Genomic DNA, 16,424 nt, shown 5'->3' with positions numbered 1-16,424 from the left:
GGGTTTCTGTATTTTTAGTTTTTAAAATTTTTAGGGATATATGCTTGCTTCGAATGAGAGAAAAACTATAAAGTGTTATATTTTATCCTTTTGTTTTGCTTGCTTTCTACTCAAAGAGGACTCTCCTTGGGTGCCACTCACTTTGCTTCAGTTTGGAGGGCATGGTTGGTCCTGTTAGATCTTCTAGCCAAGGGTTGTCCTACTCGCTGTATGGTCCATTTCCTGTAGTTCTATGCCTCAATCTGGAGCAAACCTCCATTACCTTTTTTTCTTTTTCTTCTTTTAAGGTTTTCCTTGGATACTTTTAGTATGAAGAGTCTGTATTATAAGTATATCTAAGACAAAAAATTGTACTAGTAAGATCCTCTATTTGAATTGGTTCAATCTGAGAATAGATCAGAATATTATGCAAGTGGTTTTGCTTGTTTTTAAGTAAGAAACAGTTTTGTCCTATCTATTTCTATGCATTTTCACTATTTTTGGGTGCTGAATTCATGTATGGTATTTTAAAATAAAAGGTTATGTTCTGATGTTAAAAAGACAGGACTCTCCCTCCATCTTTTCAACCCCTAGTGGACTATTGATCCAGAACCCACCAGGGAACAATAAATTCCTAATGGGCTCTATATCATATGGGATTGCTTATTATGATTTGATGTGGACCCACCAGAGCATACCCATGTATGTTTGAGGTCCACTACAGATCCCAAACTGAGCCCTACTTCATGTGTTGGGCCAGGTAGCACAGTTATGTGTGGGCTTAGATTTGTTGAAGGGTGCTCAAATGATGGTCAATACAACAAGTGATCGATCGAGTTAATGGCTAATGTGCTTTCGTGAATTAATTGTCTATTAAGTGTAAAGTGGCGTGTAGCGGTGTAGACTTATTAGCAATTGAGGCCTCCTTACATGCAGGAGGGGGCATCAGTTGTTCTTTGTAACATAATTGGTTCTTATTTCTACCCCCCAAAAAAAATAATAATAAATAAATAAAAAATGGTTCTTTTATTATTAAATGTTTGGTTGCCAGTCTTTTCGTGTTTATTGGATTTGATTTGGGTGAATAAATCCAAATATACCTACCTAACGCTCTGAGACTAACATACCCTTAATTATTGGAAAATTGACTAACAATTGTTGATATGATACTTCTATCCTCTCTCTCCCTTCATATGTGTAATCAGTAATAAAACACAGTAGTGGAGCAAGAACCGTGATCCAAGAAGTCTAGAGACCCATGCAAGACCCAAAATGATCTCTAGAGCCCAGGTTAATGGTCAATATACTTGATTTCTGCTCCAGTTTTGTAGATATAGGTGAAGTGCAACGAGATTGAATGTTTTGAGATTCATTTTTTATCCATGTCAATAGCTGCATGAACTTAAGTGACCAACTTTTCTTTTTCTTCTTCCATTCTAATTTTCAGTAGTGGTATATAAATCTTGTGCTTTACATGTGTACGTACCCTCTTCTGGGGTTAGTTGATCCATGGCTGCCGACCTTTCTCTCAGACAATTAAGCAGCCTTAGGCCAATAGAATCGTTACTTGTGCATCTGGTTTACCTAATTATTCACTAGAAATTTGCATCTCATTCGACGACAAAACTAAGATCAAATCATGGAAATCTTCCAATCTTTTCATAGCTGATCACAATACATTGCTGATGACAAGATAACAAGGAGACTTGTTACTAGAGTCAACAATTCTTTTTCGACTTGTAGTACTTAAAGGGGTCCATGAGCTTATCTTTATTGTCTAGCTTTTCTGAATAATTCCAGTTGGTTTTTGACATATTCTGGAAAGAACAAGCTTTCTGAGTTAATTTCTATCCCTAGCTAGGGTCCCATTCTGATGGATCATTTTTATTTATTTTCTTTGAATACTCCTGGTGCAATTACAGCATGCGTGTTTGTTTAAAGGAAGAAGTGGAATTTCAGAGTCACAACTCATGTTCCTTCAATCATGTAGGTGTAAACATAGTGATAAAAAAGTAACCTTTATGGGGGGGGGCATGTGGTAAACTAATATTTTTCTCTGGTGATTTACTCCAAAATTCAAAGGAAGAGGTGCACCGTGCAGGTCTCCCAGTCAATTTACTTAGAGATCCTCAAATCTAAGTTCATTGAATCCTATTCAAATACGACAGTTACCCAAATGAAAGGGAAGTACTCTTTCCATTTTTTATATTTTATTATTTTAGGGACCACTATATGTGGCAAATTAATTGAGATGTAGGTTGTTTTGGTTTGTCTAAAGTGTATATATATATATATATATATATATATATATATAGTGTCTCTCTTTCATTATAAATTCAGCTTTTCTTGCCTCCCTTCGAAGTGTTTCAGGAGCTTGACATAATTTTTCCTGTGCCCTAGAAAAATAATTTACGAGAGCTTTTATCTGAATGGCTTTAATGAATGATGAGATCGTTCTATGATGATTCCACTCTAGAAGGACTTGTAGAATAAAAAATATTAAATTGCATTAAGAAATAAGGAATTTATGACTTCTAAACTGTCTAGAACTCGTAAATATTATATTATCACATTTAGAGATGATTTAATAGAATTTAGATTTACCTAAAAAAAGGAAAAGAATAATAATGTGGAGATCTAGTGTTGAGAAAACCTGGATGTAAAAAAATTAACTTGCAAAGGATAACTAATTGAATGGATCGAAGACTGACATTTCATATATACCTCATGCTTAAATAATGAGCTGGTGTCAGTTAAACCATAAAACCCAATGAACAACAAGATCCATGAAGTGTGGGGAAATGAGAGAGAGGGTTTTGTAAAATTAAAATAAAAAAGGATCTAGGTATGTTCCTCTACCCCAGAAGGCAAAAAGATAGAGGGTTAAAAAAGTTACTGTGTTTGAGACTTGAGAGGGCAAAACGTGTTGGACTGGTAGCTGGTGGAATCTTGAAATGAATTGAAACTCTGAGAGAGCTACACACATATGAAACTGCAAGCAAGAGAAAGAGATATCATGGAAATTCATGTTCTGTGTCATCTGTTGATTTAGATAGGCACGTGGGCGGACTAAAGAGTTGAGTGAGTGATGTTATGTCATGTCAGATATGTTATATAAAAGAGAGGAGAAGGAGAAGGAGGAATGAATAATTAGAAAGGCTTTGTGGGAGGAGAGCCTGGAGCCTGGAGATCATACACAGTAACTACTCCAAGTAGTCCAGGAGGATATATGGGTGGTGTGAGTAGATTCAGGAAGGGTTCTTGGACTGAAGATGAAGATAGGCTGCTCAGAAGATGCGTTGAGATGTATGGAGAAGGGAAGTGGCGTCACATCCCTGCTAGGGCAGGCAACAATCTAACTCAAGATCGATCACTTTTTAACTTCATTAATTGCATTTGGGTAGCTTTATAGTTTTGATGTTGTTTGATTTTTATTTCCCTGACCTGATCATCAAGCCATGGAAGATTCTTTATGGTGCCACAGAAAAGAAAAGAAAAGAAAAGAGGATATTGATGATCATGTTGTGGGTTTTTACTTTTTATTTTGCAGGCCTGAATCGCTGTCGCAAGAGTTGCAGGTTGAGATGGTTGAATTATCTACACCCAAACATCAAACGAGGTGATTTTGCAGTTGATGAAGTTGATCTCATCATCAGACTTCACAGGCTCTTGGGCAACCGGTATGACTTGACTTCTTTCATCACTTCCATCGTCTCTCTCTCTCTCTCTCTCTCTCTCTCTCTCTCTCTCGTTTGATCTGCGTGAATGATCTCTACCAGATTCTGATCGCCAGATATTTTGAGCAAAATACATTTAAAGAATGTTTACAGTCTGACACGTGTCCGACAACTATAGAGATTTAGAATCTTTCCTTGGAAAGAGCGATCATGCACTTACAATGCCTTAAATGGACCCAAAAAACATCAAATCCCTTAAACAACGGTCAAAGCAGCTCAACCCATTTCGTCTCTGTCACTGCTTCACGGGTTCTTAAGCTGACCATGGCTGCCCTCGATTCGCTCTTAAAATCTATTGTTTATAGTTTACTAATTTTCTAATTATAAGGTTGAACAAGTAATCTCTTAGAGACTTACTCTTGTTGGGTTTGAATATGTCTTTGTATTTTGCGAATTTCTTCTTCACGATTGTAGAACGCGACATGAAAGGTGCCCATGAACTTAGTCTTCTCTCCTCTCTCTCTTTCTCTCTCTCTCTCTCTAGTGACTTTCTGCTACTGATAAAGTGTTCAAAGAAGGTGGCTTTGAAATGGGAAAAGATACACAACTTAACAATCAAATTGAAAAGACTTTTCAGCAAGTGGACCTATTAGCAGCCTTACTTTGGGATTTAGGGATTTAAACTTTTCCTTTTTTTTTCTCATCCATCTGCACTCTGATGAGTAGTTTATCCATGATGATGATGATGGCACCACAAAGAGAATATAAGGAATTATTCTTACCCACTATGTATGTATTGTAAGGGATGATGGGTTCTACCCAAAAAACAAAAAAAAGAAAAAAAAGAAAAAGGGATGATGTGGTCCTTTGAGGTAGGTTCAAGTTATGAAATAATAAAGTTGTGGTGGATGGGATTGTTTTAAGTAATAAGGACATATATATTATATATATAACTAATTAACTATGGGGTCCAGATTCATTATTAAAAAACATTAAAATGTCAAGAAGTCGGTGGCACTGTACACTCTCAACTTGCAATTGTTAACACATTTTCCATTATTAATTGTTCTGGTTACCTTATAAACCCCAAACTAGTTGAGATCATATCATGACAGCCTCGGCTAGCTAGCTAGAAAATGGAAAGACAGGCCCAGCTATATGCACCACATATGAAGCAGATTGTTTGGAATATGAATGAATGCAATTAACCATCACAATGATATTGTTTTTGAATGTGGGATCAGGTGGACGCTGATCGCAGGAAGAATTCCCGGACGAACTGCTAACGATGTGAAGAACTTCTGGAACTCTCACTTGAGCAAGAAGCTGCTTGCATCCAATGAGTACAACCTCACGCCATGTTCTACACATAGTCTCCACGATCCAGTCAGGAACTTGGAGACTTCTTCAAGTGAACAACAACCACAAGGGAGAAGAAGAAGAAGAGGAAGAAGAAGAAGAAGAAGAGAGAGGAGGAGGAGGAGGAGAAAGAAGCAACCTCAGCCTTTTGGAAGAGTCTTTTAACGGAGGGAGAAGAGACGGAGATAAACTCTGCAAACTTGACAGATGAAAATAAAGACAAGGTAGTGAGAGAGGATGATGACTTGTCGTTTATGGGAATTGATGAGTTGCTTCAAGGCATGGACATGGACATGGAATTATGGGATGCTTTTGGTGGTCTGCAGTTTCCCCAGTAATTTAACACCATTCTATGCATGCCATTACTCATTGTTGTACGTAGCCTGGTTTAGTTCTGAGATGGAATTTAATCTGAAGAGACAAGAGAGCTAAGCTACCTGTTCATTTTCTGTTTTCTTTATATGCAATTATGCATGCATCATTTCTACTCTTTCCAATTTCAAGCAAGGGACTTAAGATGAGGGTCCACAGTCCACTGCACTCAATCGAAGATAAGAAAGGAAATAAGATGAGGGTCGTCCCTGGTTAATTTAATTATACGGGTAAACCACCAGTGAACAATCCTCCTCGTGAGTATATATATATATATATATATATATAGTGGCAGAAGGAGAAATTCGTGGTCTCATTTCTATATATATGATATTTGACACAGCATCTGTTGTATACAAGAGGCATTAGGAGGAGCTAACTATATGGGATCCATATATCTTTCATGGTGGATTCTGGGAAATAATGGGATATCAACTTCATATTTAGGGATGATCGAGCAGGAGAAAAGCCTCTAGTGGCGGTGGCGGGACCAATGGTTCTCTTAGGCGTGATTATGGGAGAGGCGCGCGGTAGCCATTCGTTTTGGTTTACTTGTGGCTGTTTCAGAGGGTTTTTTGAAGGGCCATGCTTAAACTTTTACAATGATTTGGTTTTTAGAAAAATCTTTAGGACATCATTCCGGCAAAATGCCCTAGCTGAAAAGGCCCAATCAATGCTAAGCCAAAAAGAATGACCATCTTCCAGTTCTTGGAGCTTTGTAGACAAGACCCTTTGTGTTGTCTTTTTCCTTTGCTCCAATAAAAGTGCAGTACTTTACCCAAAAACAAACAAAACTATAAAGGGACCAATGTCTTGTGAATAAAACCACTGTATAATAAGTCATATCCATATCTTATTAGTAATAGAGGAATTCAAGTACCCCTAAACAGATGTAGATTTCAGTTATCCATTCATTTACACCGTATGAGTACAAGATCTATAGTATTAATTCACAAAGAAAAAGAAAACCCTTTAAATGGAACCAATTAAGATTAAGTGTCTCCATTTATTTGGGTGAGTTCCCATATTATATCTACAACCAATGACCTTAGGAGATCATGAAAGTCATGGCTTGATTAGGATAGAAAGGGACTTGAACAAATAAACAAGTGGGTTGTGAACTAACAATACAGATGCTGGTTGGACAAGTGTGTATAGCTGGTATCCCTGCAGCCACTAATAATGCAAGTGATCATACTTGTCTTTCTCTCTATGTATGTATCTATGAATATCTATCCACCCTGTGTCGACTTAGCCATGCCATTTCGTTAAGTATTAGCTACCAGTCATACTCTACTTCCCACAATTGATAGAGACTTATCGTCCAGTACCATTGCCAGCTCTCACTTTCAAAGTACTGGGCACTTCAATCTTTTCCACTCTCTCTCTCTCTCTATATATATAGCTATAGTCAAGACCACATCAGAGACTTTTCCAAACCCTATATATAATTAAAGCAGTACTCTCTGAGCTACCTCTATCTCTTTTTTGGTATCAATCGTTATCATTATATTTCATGGTATCTTTATTGAAAAACCATAAAGTACTGATCAATGTTTATTAATTGGAAGGAAGAGAACTACACATGCTAAGATCTAAGCACTGCCCTGGTTGATCAACCATCATCAGATCCTATCCGTGATGTCCTTGATCAACTTCTTCAAAAAATTGATGGAAGCTCCACTGTCCAAAAGAGTCATCCTGCTCTTGTCTCTCATCTCCTTCATTCTCATGACCTCCTTGCCTTCATGATCAGCATCCATTATTAACCTCACCCCTCTCTCTACCTCCTTTGCTGTCACCACACCACCTTCATCATCTGTTCTCATTCTCAATTTCAGCCCCATGTCGAACCCTAATCCAAACTCCCAAACCAGCTCAAATGCATTGAGTTTCTGTTCTGCATAGAGTGGCCAGGGGACAATTGGTACACCATACCACAAGCTCTCTAATATGGAGTTCCACCCACAGTGAGATATAAACCCTCCAACTGATTTGTGGGCCAGTATTGCTGTCTGTGGGACCCATCCACAGATCAACCCTCTTCCCTCTATCCGACCCAAGAACCCATCGGGCAGGACTTGCTCAAGATTTGTTATATCACTGGTCGAACCGGCCGCACTACTTGTTGGCCGACGCAGTGACCACAAGAAACGATGCCCACTCTTCTCAAGCCCAACTGCCATCTCTTTCACCTGGACTTCACTGAATGATCCCCTGCTTCCAAAGCATAGGAAGATAACTGAAGATGGAGGCTGGTGATCGAGCCATTTCATAATCTTTTCATCTTTGTCTGCCTCATGAGCAGAACCAAGACGACCCTTGAGATTGAGCAACGGTCCAACCGGATAGACCGGAGGAGTTTGGCCATCGTGGAACGAGTCCATGGCATGGGATTCAAGGTCAGCGAAAGTATTTACGATAATACCTGCCGTTTCTTTGAGTCTGATAGAGCAATTAAGGAAGCAGGCATAGGCTTCAGTAGTGTTGTCCAAGAACACCGTGGGCAGCACAGATGGGGGGACCGGGTTGAAGAAACTCGGGATCGATAACTCACCCTTGTGGTTCTTCAATCCTGTTCTTGCAGCTTCATCGTGAAGGGTCGGAAGGTGGAGGAAAACACCCAGTGTAGCTGCACCCGAAGTGAAGTACACATAGGTTGGGATGTCTAGTTGGTCTGCAACATCAATCATGCTTACCCAGAAGAGGTCAACAACAAAACCTGCAAGTTGAGGAGAGTTGAAATTGGACTGCTTGTTAGCTGAGTGTCGGGTGATGGCTTGTATGAGGTGGGGTTTTTGGTTTTCTATAAAGAGAGCTAGGGAGGATTCTGCAGACAAGTTTTGTGATGGAGCAGGTTGGTCATGAATGATGACTTGATGAGGAAGGTTGATGAATCGTATCCTGGAGTCAGAGTTAGCGAGGGAGTTGCCCAGTGATTCGATTTCTCCAGTGGTTGTGCTACCAAATGGTGCAGCCGTGTTAATGAAGGTGATAGAGAGGCGATCATCTTGGTTAATCAGGCGCCTTGCGAGCTCCACCATTGATACAAGGTGACCAATTTCTGGCAATGGAAGGAAAACCAGCTCTGCTTTCTTCATCTGTGGATGTCTCTGATTAATTTAAAGAGTGCTTGAATTCATTGCTTAGGATGCATGCATGGTCCGTTTTGATTTATATGGTATTCATAAAGAATTGCGTGTCGTTTGGGAGACGAAATTTCTAAGGGAATATCTACAAATTACAAGATTTATGGTGCCTGGTCGGCTTACAAAAAACATAATTATGGAGTGTAAGCTCTTTGCTTTGACCAGCTTTACTTGGGTGCCAGGCATCACCGTGTAGTTTATGATCTATGATCTGGACAAGAAATTTTAACTACTCACTTTGCAGCTAAATTTTATTAAAAAAACGCGTATGCAAAACAAGATGAAACGAGTGGTTGAGATTTTGTCTTGTTCAGAAGCTTCAATCTGAACCGTAAGCGATATGATAATTGTGCAGCAGTAAAGTAATTTTAAAGTTTGAAACAAGGAAGCAAGAGAAGAGAAATTTTGCCCCTTGCTTGGTCTGAATAGTCAAGAAAAGTAGGTAGAATTGAGATAATAATAACAAATAAAATGAGAGAAAATAGGAGATTCCAAGTTTTTGAAGAGGAAAGGGGGACTAATACAATTAAATTAATGATCCAGTGTCGCACCCAAAGGCATAATTGACTTAGAAAGGGGAGGAAATTAAGGGATAGAAGAATGAAACGTCCTTGCACAGACTTTGCTTCAATTTTGTGTTAATGCACAAGACTATCAAGTAAAACAAATTTCTGCCGCAAAAAAAATTCAAGATTTCGATCTCGACCGTTGATATTCAACAGTTGATACCAAAATTTTGGATCCAATGATCCCAGATTCGACTTGACAGCGCAAGACTGAAGCGTTTTCTCCATACACCGGAATAGACCCATTATACATATAAAAATGGGGTTCTAAAAAAAGAACAGGAATCCTAGACTTTGATCCCTAACAACTCTATGGATGCTTTACTCTAAAAGGAAGATAATTTATATTATTGAGATAGTGAAGATAAGTTATATTATTGAGAGAGAGATCAGATGAGCTGAATAGAGGGAATTAAAGGACTCGGTCAAATCAGAAACTGTCTCTAGTCTAGCATTTGGATTTCTCTCCAAGGACAAGGAGACGAATTTGGACTACATTTTTGTAGATATTTATGCATTAGCCATGACTAGAGTCCCTGATGTGATGAATTTGTATTAGCACATAATATATCGTGAGAAGGATGAATTTGTTTTTCACATCAAGTTGTCTTTGTGTACACAGTACAGGATTTGACAACACTTGTGTGCTTTGTAGCTAAATGGGGGCACAGATTTTAAAATTTAGGCTGCGTTTGTTTGCAAATGTGGGGTGGGAAAAAATGGGTGGAAAAAAAAACATGTGGGTCCCATATATAATGGAGTGAGGTAGAAGGAAAAGAAGGAAAAGAAGGAAAAGGAAGAAAAAGAGTTTTGTGTAAAAATGATAGGGGTGGATCTCACTTTTTACTTTTTTTAACTTTTCCACAAAGTTCCCACCAAATATGTAGGGTTTTAAAATGGCATGGGGTGAAAAGATGGGCTATCATATCCAGACAAGTTTTCTTAATTTAAGAATACTTGTCTCCCACTTTTCCATCCCAAGCAATCAATCAATCTACCATTTTGAGATTTAAAGATTTTAAAGAAAAATAATAAATCTATATTTTTTTCAAGAATTTTCCTACCCCATCTCTATTCCAACGAAACAAACGCAGCGTTTAAGGAATAAGAATATTGGAATCTGCTTTCTCTCCAATAATGAAGAGTCATGAATGAGTCAATTCACATGTTTTATCTCTGCGAATTGGATTAAGGTATTGGGCAGGCAAGCACTCACTAGCTAGCTAGTACCTGCTGCCCAGTGGGGTTGTTGATCTACCTGATCCTGTCATTTAATACAAGAATCCACTAGCTGTCAAACAGAAACCATGTGAGAACTGAGAACTTCATGCAATAAAATGCTACAAAGTACAGAACAAACACTTCTCTGCAATAGTAAGTGTTCTTCCTGTTGTACTCGACTAATAATATTCCTGAAAGCTAGAAAACCAGCAACTCATTATTAATGAATGAACATATCTACCTATGATCTATCTTCAATAGTAATAAATAATAATACCCTACCTATTTATCAGGTCCTATCCGTGATGTCCTTGATCAACTGCCTCAACGAATTGAAGGAAGATCCACCGTTCAAAACAGCCAATTTGCTCTTCTCTCTCATCTCCTTCACTCTCCTTACCTCCTCACCATCACGACCGTCCATTAATAACCTCCTCACCCCTCTCTCCACTTCTTTCGCCGTCACCAACCCACCTTCGTCTCCGGTCGGACCAGTCCTCATGGTCAACCCGATGTCGAAGGCTAACCCGAACTCCTTAATCAACTCAAAGGCATTGAGTTTCTGTTCTCCGTAAAGTGGCCAGACCACAACTGGTACACCGTACCACAAGCTCTCCAACACAGAATTCCACCCACAATGAGATATAAACCCTCCTACCGATCGGTGGGCCAGTATCGCTGTCTGTGGGACCCATCCTCTTATCAGACCCCTCCCCTCCGTCCGATCTAGGAACCCTGCAGGCAGGACATCTTCAAGATTTGCGCGCTCACCGGTCGAACCACAACCTTGCAAACGCAGTGACCACAAGAACCGGTGCCCGCTCTGGTCCAGCCCAACTGCGATCTCTTTCGCTTGGGCTTCGCTAAATGATCCCCTGCTTCCGAAGCACAGGAAGACAACTGATGATGCGGGCTGCTTATCGAGCCATGTCATCATTATCTTTACCTGGTTGCCCCCGTTAGACCAAGGACGACCCTTTGGATTGAGCAGCGGTCCGACCGTATAGACCGGAGGGTTTGGTCCATCACGGAATGAGTTCATGGCATGGGATTCGAGGTCAGCGAAGGTATTTACGATAATACCTGCTGTTTCTTTCAACCTTTGACTGTAACGAAGGAAGGAAGCATACACTTCCGTGGTGTTGTTCCAAAACACGGTGGGCAGCACAGATGGGGGAAGCGGGTTGATGAAACTCGGTATCAATAACTCGGGTTCGTTCTTCAATCCATTTGTGAACTCGTTATGGAGGGTTGGAAACTGGAACAGGACACCGAGTGTAGCTGCACCAGAGGCGAAGTACATGTAGGTTGGAACACCTAGCTGGTTAGCAACATCAATAATGCTTACCCAGAAGAAATCCACAATAAACCCGGCAAGCAGAGATGATGAGCTTGAACTTAAGTGTTGGGTGATGGCATGGAGAAGCTGGGGCTTTTGGTTTTCAATGAACTGAGTTAGGGAGACCTCTGCAGTTGGGTCCTGATCAAGGGTGAGTTGATGAGCAGGAAGGTTGATGAAGTGTATCTCAGTGTCGGAAAGCGAGTTGCCCAGTGCTTCCATGTCATCAATGATGGTGCCACCAAAAGGTCCAGCTGTGTTTATGAAGGTGACGGAGAAGCGATGATCTTGATCGATCAGGCGTTTTGCAAGCTCCACCATCGATACAAGGTGACCGATTTCACAGAATGGAAGGAAAACCAGCTCTAGTTTCTTCATCTTTGGATAGCTGAGAACGTATGATAGGCACTGTTTTATACATCGTAAATCTTCAATTAATAATCATGGTTGTAATTAATTAGGAAAAACTGGTTTAATTTCTTGGGAAGATTGATTAACTGTCTTTCTTAAAGTAAGGTGGTTTATGGTATGGGCGGTCGGCTTAGAAGCAACCACAGTGGAGAGTGGGTGAAGTCTTAGCTGTGTGATTCTCCTCGATTTAGTGGCTATCATATCTTTAGCTTCCTTTGTCGTTACTTCATTCTCATTCAACTAATCTTCACTCATCACTATTCAAAGTCTTGTACGGGAAAAAGAAATAAAATGAAGTTCTTGAGAATCGAGAGAGAGACAGCTACATGATTGGATGTCATATTGTAAAGAGAATATATTCACTGAAATGTTACAGTGAATGTAACATTTCGTGACTAGTCTTTTCTGTGGTGGGTTAAAAACAAAACATGAAATCCACAGTTTTTAAATGGGATACAAGCAATTGAATGGCTCCATGTAGAAATTGCAGACTTTTATCTCTTCTTTTGTTCTGTTCTGTAGTGAACTAGTGATCCATATCATGGATGGTAACAAGACAGTTTCATAAAAAAAATTATTTCCTTTGTTTCTTCTGCAATCATAATCTTATTAAATAACCAAATTAATCATGCTGGCCCCCCCACGTAATCGGGTCCCAGCTGAATGGGGCTCCACATTGCTGTTAGTCGGAAGGTGGATCTTCTATAACCGAGGCGACGTCGCCACAAATATGCAATCATCCTTGTTATGAGGTCAACTCGCGGTGATTGAATGGGGCTAACGACAAGGGGCATGATCGAGGAGAACATCGGCCTTGTCGGCCAACTTACCAAATACTAAAAGGTAACACCCCACTATAAATGCTGATCTACCCCTCGGTAGGAACCAAGACACTTTGAGCATAATCTTGTGTAGCTTTGCACGAACCTCATTCGGTTCATCATCGACTTTGCCAGGAGGCGGTGCGGCACCGCCGGCCGCATCTAACCTCTTGGGGACTCATCGCCCGGATACGGAGGAGGCTCGGTCGGATCCGAAGCATAATTGATCCGCATCGGTTGGCGCCGCGTGGGAACGACAAAATCTTCAAGTCATGGTAAGCGACAAATGGCGTTCCCGACAAGAAGTCGGGGTGATCGAGTAATTCTGAAGAAACGATTAATCGCGGTTCCGAAGAACAAGAGATGCTCCGGACAATATGGTTCGGCGTCCAATTGAAGAAGGGCATCCGGGACCCGGGACCGGGCCATATGGCGGATATGGTGAACTGCGTAAAGGCTGCTCGAAATGCAGGGGTATTACGTGGTTTGGTACATCAAATTGGGGTCGCAGGACCAGGCGAACCTCGGTCGGGAAGGCTAATGAGAGCCCGGGCGGTGAGAGGAGCCGACATCAAGGCGCATCCGGAACAAAATAACTCGGGAGCGGAGGGAGATACAACCGATCGAGCAGCGCCAAACCACGCCTAATGGGACAGGTCGGTGCTTTAGACGTATTTCGTTGCCGCCTAAGCGGGTCCTTGCCCCCGGTATAGTCGGGGCATGTTGTGGTCGTGGAGAAGGAGGAGGAAGGAGAAGCCAGCCCCAACCTTCAAGATCGAGAATTTGACCTCTCGGGCACCATCCCAAAGGAAGGAAACTACAAACCTTGCCAAAAAGGACGAGTCGAATCCGATGAGGAAGGTACAAGGCGGAACGGCTGCGGAGGCGAGTGGCGAGGTCGGCGAACTGAGATCGGGATCTGCGAGGATCTTGATGTAGTAGATCGGGAGCCATTCTGGCGAAATCATGAACATGCCTCTACCAAGGAATTTTATCATGCCAACCTTCACCCCTTTTGAGGGGAAAACAAATCAAAGGCACATCAGCTACTTTAAATCGGTGATGACGGTGCTAGGTCGGGAGGATGAATTGCTCTGCGAGAACCTTTCGCATCACTTAAGGGCCGGCTATAAAATGGTTTAGTAGTCTACGTCGGCATCAATAAATAATTTCCGGGAGCTGGCCCAAAAATTCATAGCTCGGTTGAAGCGCAATCGGGGAGTAAAAAGACGTCCGACGCTCTTTGGCATCGACAAGGCCGAAATGAGTCCATTGGGATTATCCGAAAAGATTTGATGAAGTTGCCATCGAGATCGAGGAGCTAGATGACCAAGTGGCATACGGCGCGCTTTGGAGTGGCATTACTCACCAAAGGCTTCGGAGGTCTTGCTTACGGCAAGCCAAAACGTCGGCATCTTTGTTCGCAGTGCCAAAAGCAAGCCGGTGTCTATGAGGTGATAGATGCCGGGTTAAAGCGGATCGGGACGGGAGATCGGATCGGGACAAAAGATCGGATCGTGAGGAAAACCATCCCCAAGTGACAAGCATCAAAGGCCAAAAGTAGCTGGAAGCGTGAGCGGTAAACTATACTCCTTTAAACTCGAAGCCATCGGAGATTCGTGAATATCCGGGATAAAAGGAGTTGAAATGGCGGGAAGATACGTGCACCTCCGGAGGATCGGGATATGACCAAATATTGCCGATTCCATCAAGATTACGGGCACCATACGGATGCTTGTCGGAATCCGAAGTTCGAAATAGAGAAATTGATTCAACAAGGAAAGTTGGGTCAATCGTGAGGCGTCGGGGAAGAGTCAAGCATATTCACCGGCGCCAAAGAAGAGAGGTCGATCCCCAAGCCCAAAAGAGCTTGACAAAAAGCGGCAAGGGGAAAGAGAAGGAAGATCGGGAGGAAACACCCGTGTACGTCATAATGGGGGGACCAACTGTGGAGTCGATCGGAAAGGCGAAACAAAAGGCTCGGTTCGTGGGGCTGTACATTTGCCTAAGAAAAGGCAAAATCCGGTATGCCCCGAGCCTATAACCTCTACGGACGCTGACCTTGACGGTGTCATGTCACCGCATGATGACGCAATCATCATCAAAGTCAAGATAGCCAACCGGGAGGTTCACGGAGTTCGGTGGACACGGGATCCTCTGTCGACCTCATCTCGTATGATGCCTTCGGGAGATTAAAGTTGGTGATGATTTGTTAACACCATCATCAACACCACTATATGGTTTCGCGGGATCATCCACGGTGGCGAAGGAACTATCCATCCGGATCTTAAAGTGGGAGTGTCACCCCGAGATACTTTGGTTCGGGTAAACTTCATGGTGGTCCGGGAGCGTCGGCATATAACGTCATGCGGGACGACCAACGTTGAACGCACTTGAAGCGATAGTGTCTCCCAGGCATATGAAGTTAAAGTTCCCGACTGAATCCGGAGTCGGGGAATGTTGCTCGAGATCAATCGGCTTCCCGACAATGTTATACAAACTATCTCGAAGGAAAAGCGTAAGCGAAAGTTCGGGAACGGCCATGAGCGTCGAGGTTCGGGATGACCGCGATGAAGAAAGCATGCAGCGGGCGGAACCCGTCGAAAAGCTGGAAAGGATCCAACTTAGTCAATCCTTTCCCGATCGAGGAACGTTCATTGGTTCAGAGCAGCCAGACGATTTCAAGAAGGGACTTACCGGTTCTTGTGTGATAATGCGAGATATCTTCGCATGGTCGGCAAATGATATGCCGGGATAGACAGACGAGTAGCGAGCACAAACTGCGGATACAGAAAGATGCTACCCCGGTCATCCAAAGACGAAGAAATTTTGCAATTGAAAAGCATGAGGCAATCAGGGTAGAAGTAGAAAAATTGGAGAGGTCGGGTTTCATAGAACCAATCGAATGCCCAACTTGGCTTGCCAATGTAGTTATGGTGAAAAAAGCAAATGGGAAATGGAGAATGTGTACCGATTATCCGACTTGAACAAGGCCTGCCCCAAGGATTGCTATCCTCTCCCAAGGATTGATCTTCGATCGATGCTACTGCGGGTCATGAGGTCCTTAGCTTCATGGACGCATACTCGGGATATAACCGGATCTTAATGAGTCGGGAAGGCGAGAAACACACTTCCTTCATGAGTGACCGGGAGAGTTATTACTACCGAGTAATGCCATTTGGGTTAAAAATGCGGGGGCAACTTATCGGAGAGCTGTCAATAGGATCTTTCAAAAACAGATCGGGCGGAACATGGAGGTATACGTGGACGACATGCTTGTAAAAAGTTTGGTTCGGGCGGGACATTTGGCTGACTTGGAGGAGACATTCGATGTTCTTAGGACATACCGAATGCTTGAACCACTGAAAATGCGCCTTCGGGGTTTCTGAAATTCTGTTCATGTTTCCCAAAAGGGATAGAGGCTAACAGAAAAGATTCAACTGTCAACAAAAATAATAAAGAAAATGTACAGGGTGGCGCTTAAACTTCAATAAAAAAGTGTAAACATCTTCAAAGCCTTGAAGACGGGG

General features: G+C 41.9%; 2 protein-coding genes and 1 pseudogene across 2 annotated transcripts; 1 reads left to right on the top strand and 2 right to left on the bottom strand.

Annotated features, from left to right (window-relative positions):
• The first annotated feature begins 2,885 nt into the window (after positions 1-2,885).
• LOC149026354 (transcription factor MYB113-like) lies at positions 2,886-5,609 on the top strand. The gene is given in 5 exon segments (XM_089146640.1): positions 2,886-3,326; positions 3,530-3,659; positions 4,901-5,084; positions 5,086-5,133; positions 5,135-5,609. Coding segments are annotated over 5 exon segments (699 nt in total). The 5' UTR covers positions 2,886-3,208; the 3' UTR covers positions 5,354-5,609.
• Positions 5,610-6,776: 1,167 nt separating this feature from the next.
• On the bottom strand, positions 6,777-8,687 carry LOC149026353 (UDP-glycosyltransferase 71A16-like). The gene has a single exon (XM_089143298.1). It carries the CDS (start codon positions 8,486-8,488, stop codon positions 7,013-7,015), a length of 1,476 nt encoding a protein of 491 aa, XP_088999424.1. The 5' UTR covers positions 8,489-8,687; the 3' UTR covers positions 6,777-7,012.
• Positions 8,688-10,416: 1,729 nt separating this feature from the next.
• LOC149026352 (anthocyanidin 3-O-glucosyltransferase 2 pseudogene) lies at positions 10,417-12,399 on the bottom strand (annotated as a pseudogene).
• Positions 12,400-16,424: the final 4,025 nt, after the last annotated feature.

Source organism: Hakea prostrata, chromosome 2 (assembly GCF_041222555.1).
Source record: "Hakea prostrata isolate BN-2017 chromosome 2, UWA_Hpros_2, whole genome shotgun sequence".
Taxonomy (NCBI): domain Eukaryota; kingdom Viridiplantae; phylum Streptophyta; class Magnoliopsida; order Proteales; family Proteaceae; genus Hakea; species Hakea prostrata.
The sequence above is the reverse complement of the archived record's forward strand: the minus strand, read 5'-3'. Positions and strand labels throughout refer to the sequence as shown.

Bases quoted from the DNA above. Each gene is read 5' to 3' on its own strand.
- LOC149026353 (XM_089143298.1), bottom strand. From the start codon at position 8,488: ATGAAGAAAGCAGAGCTGGTTTTCCTTCCATTGCCAGAAATTGGTCAC.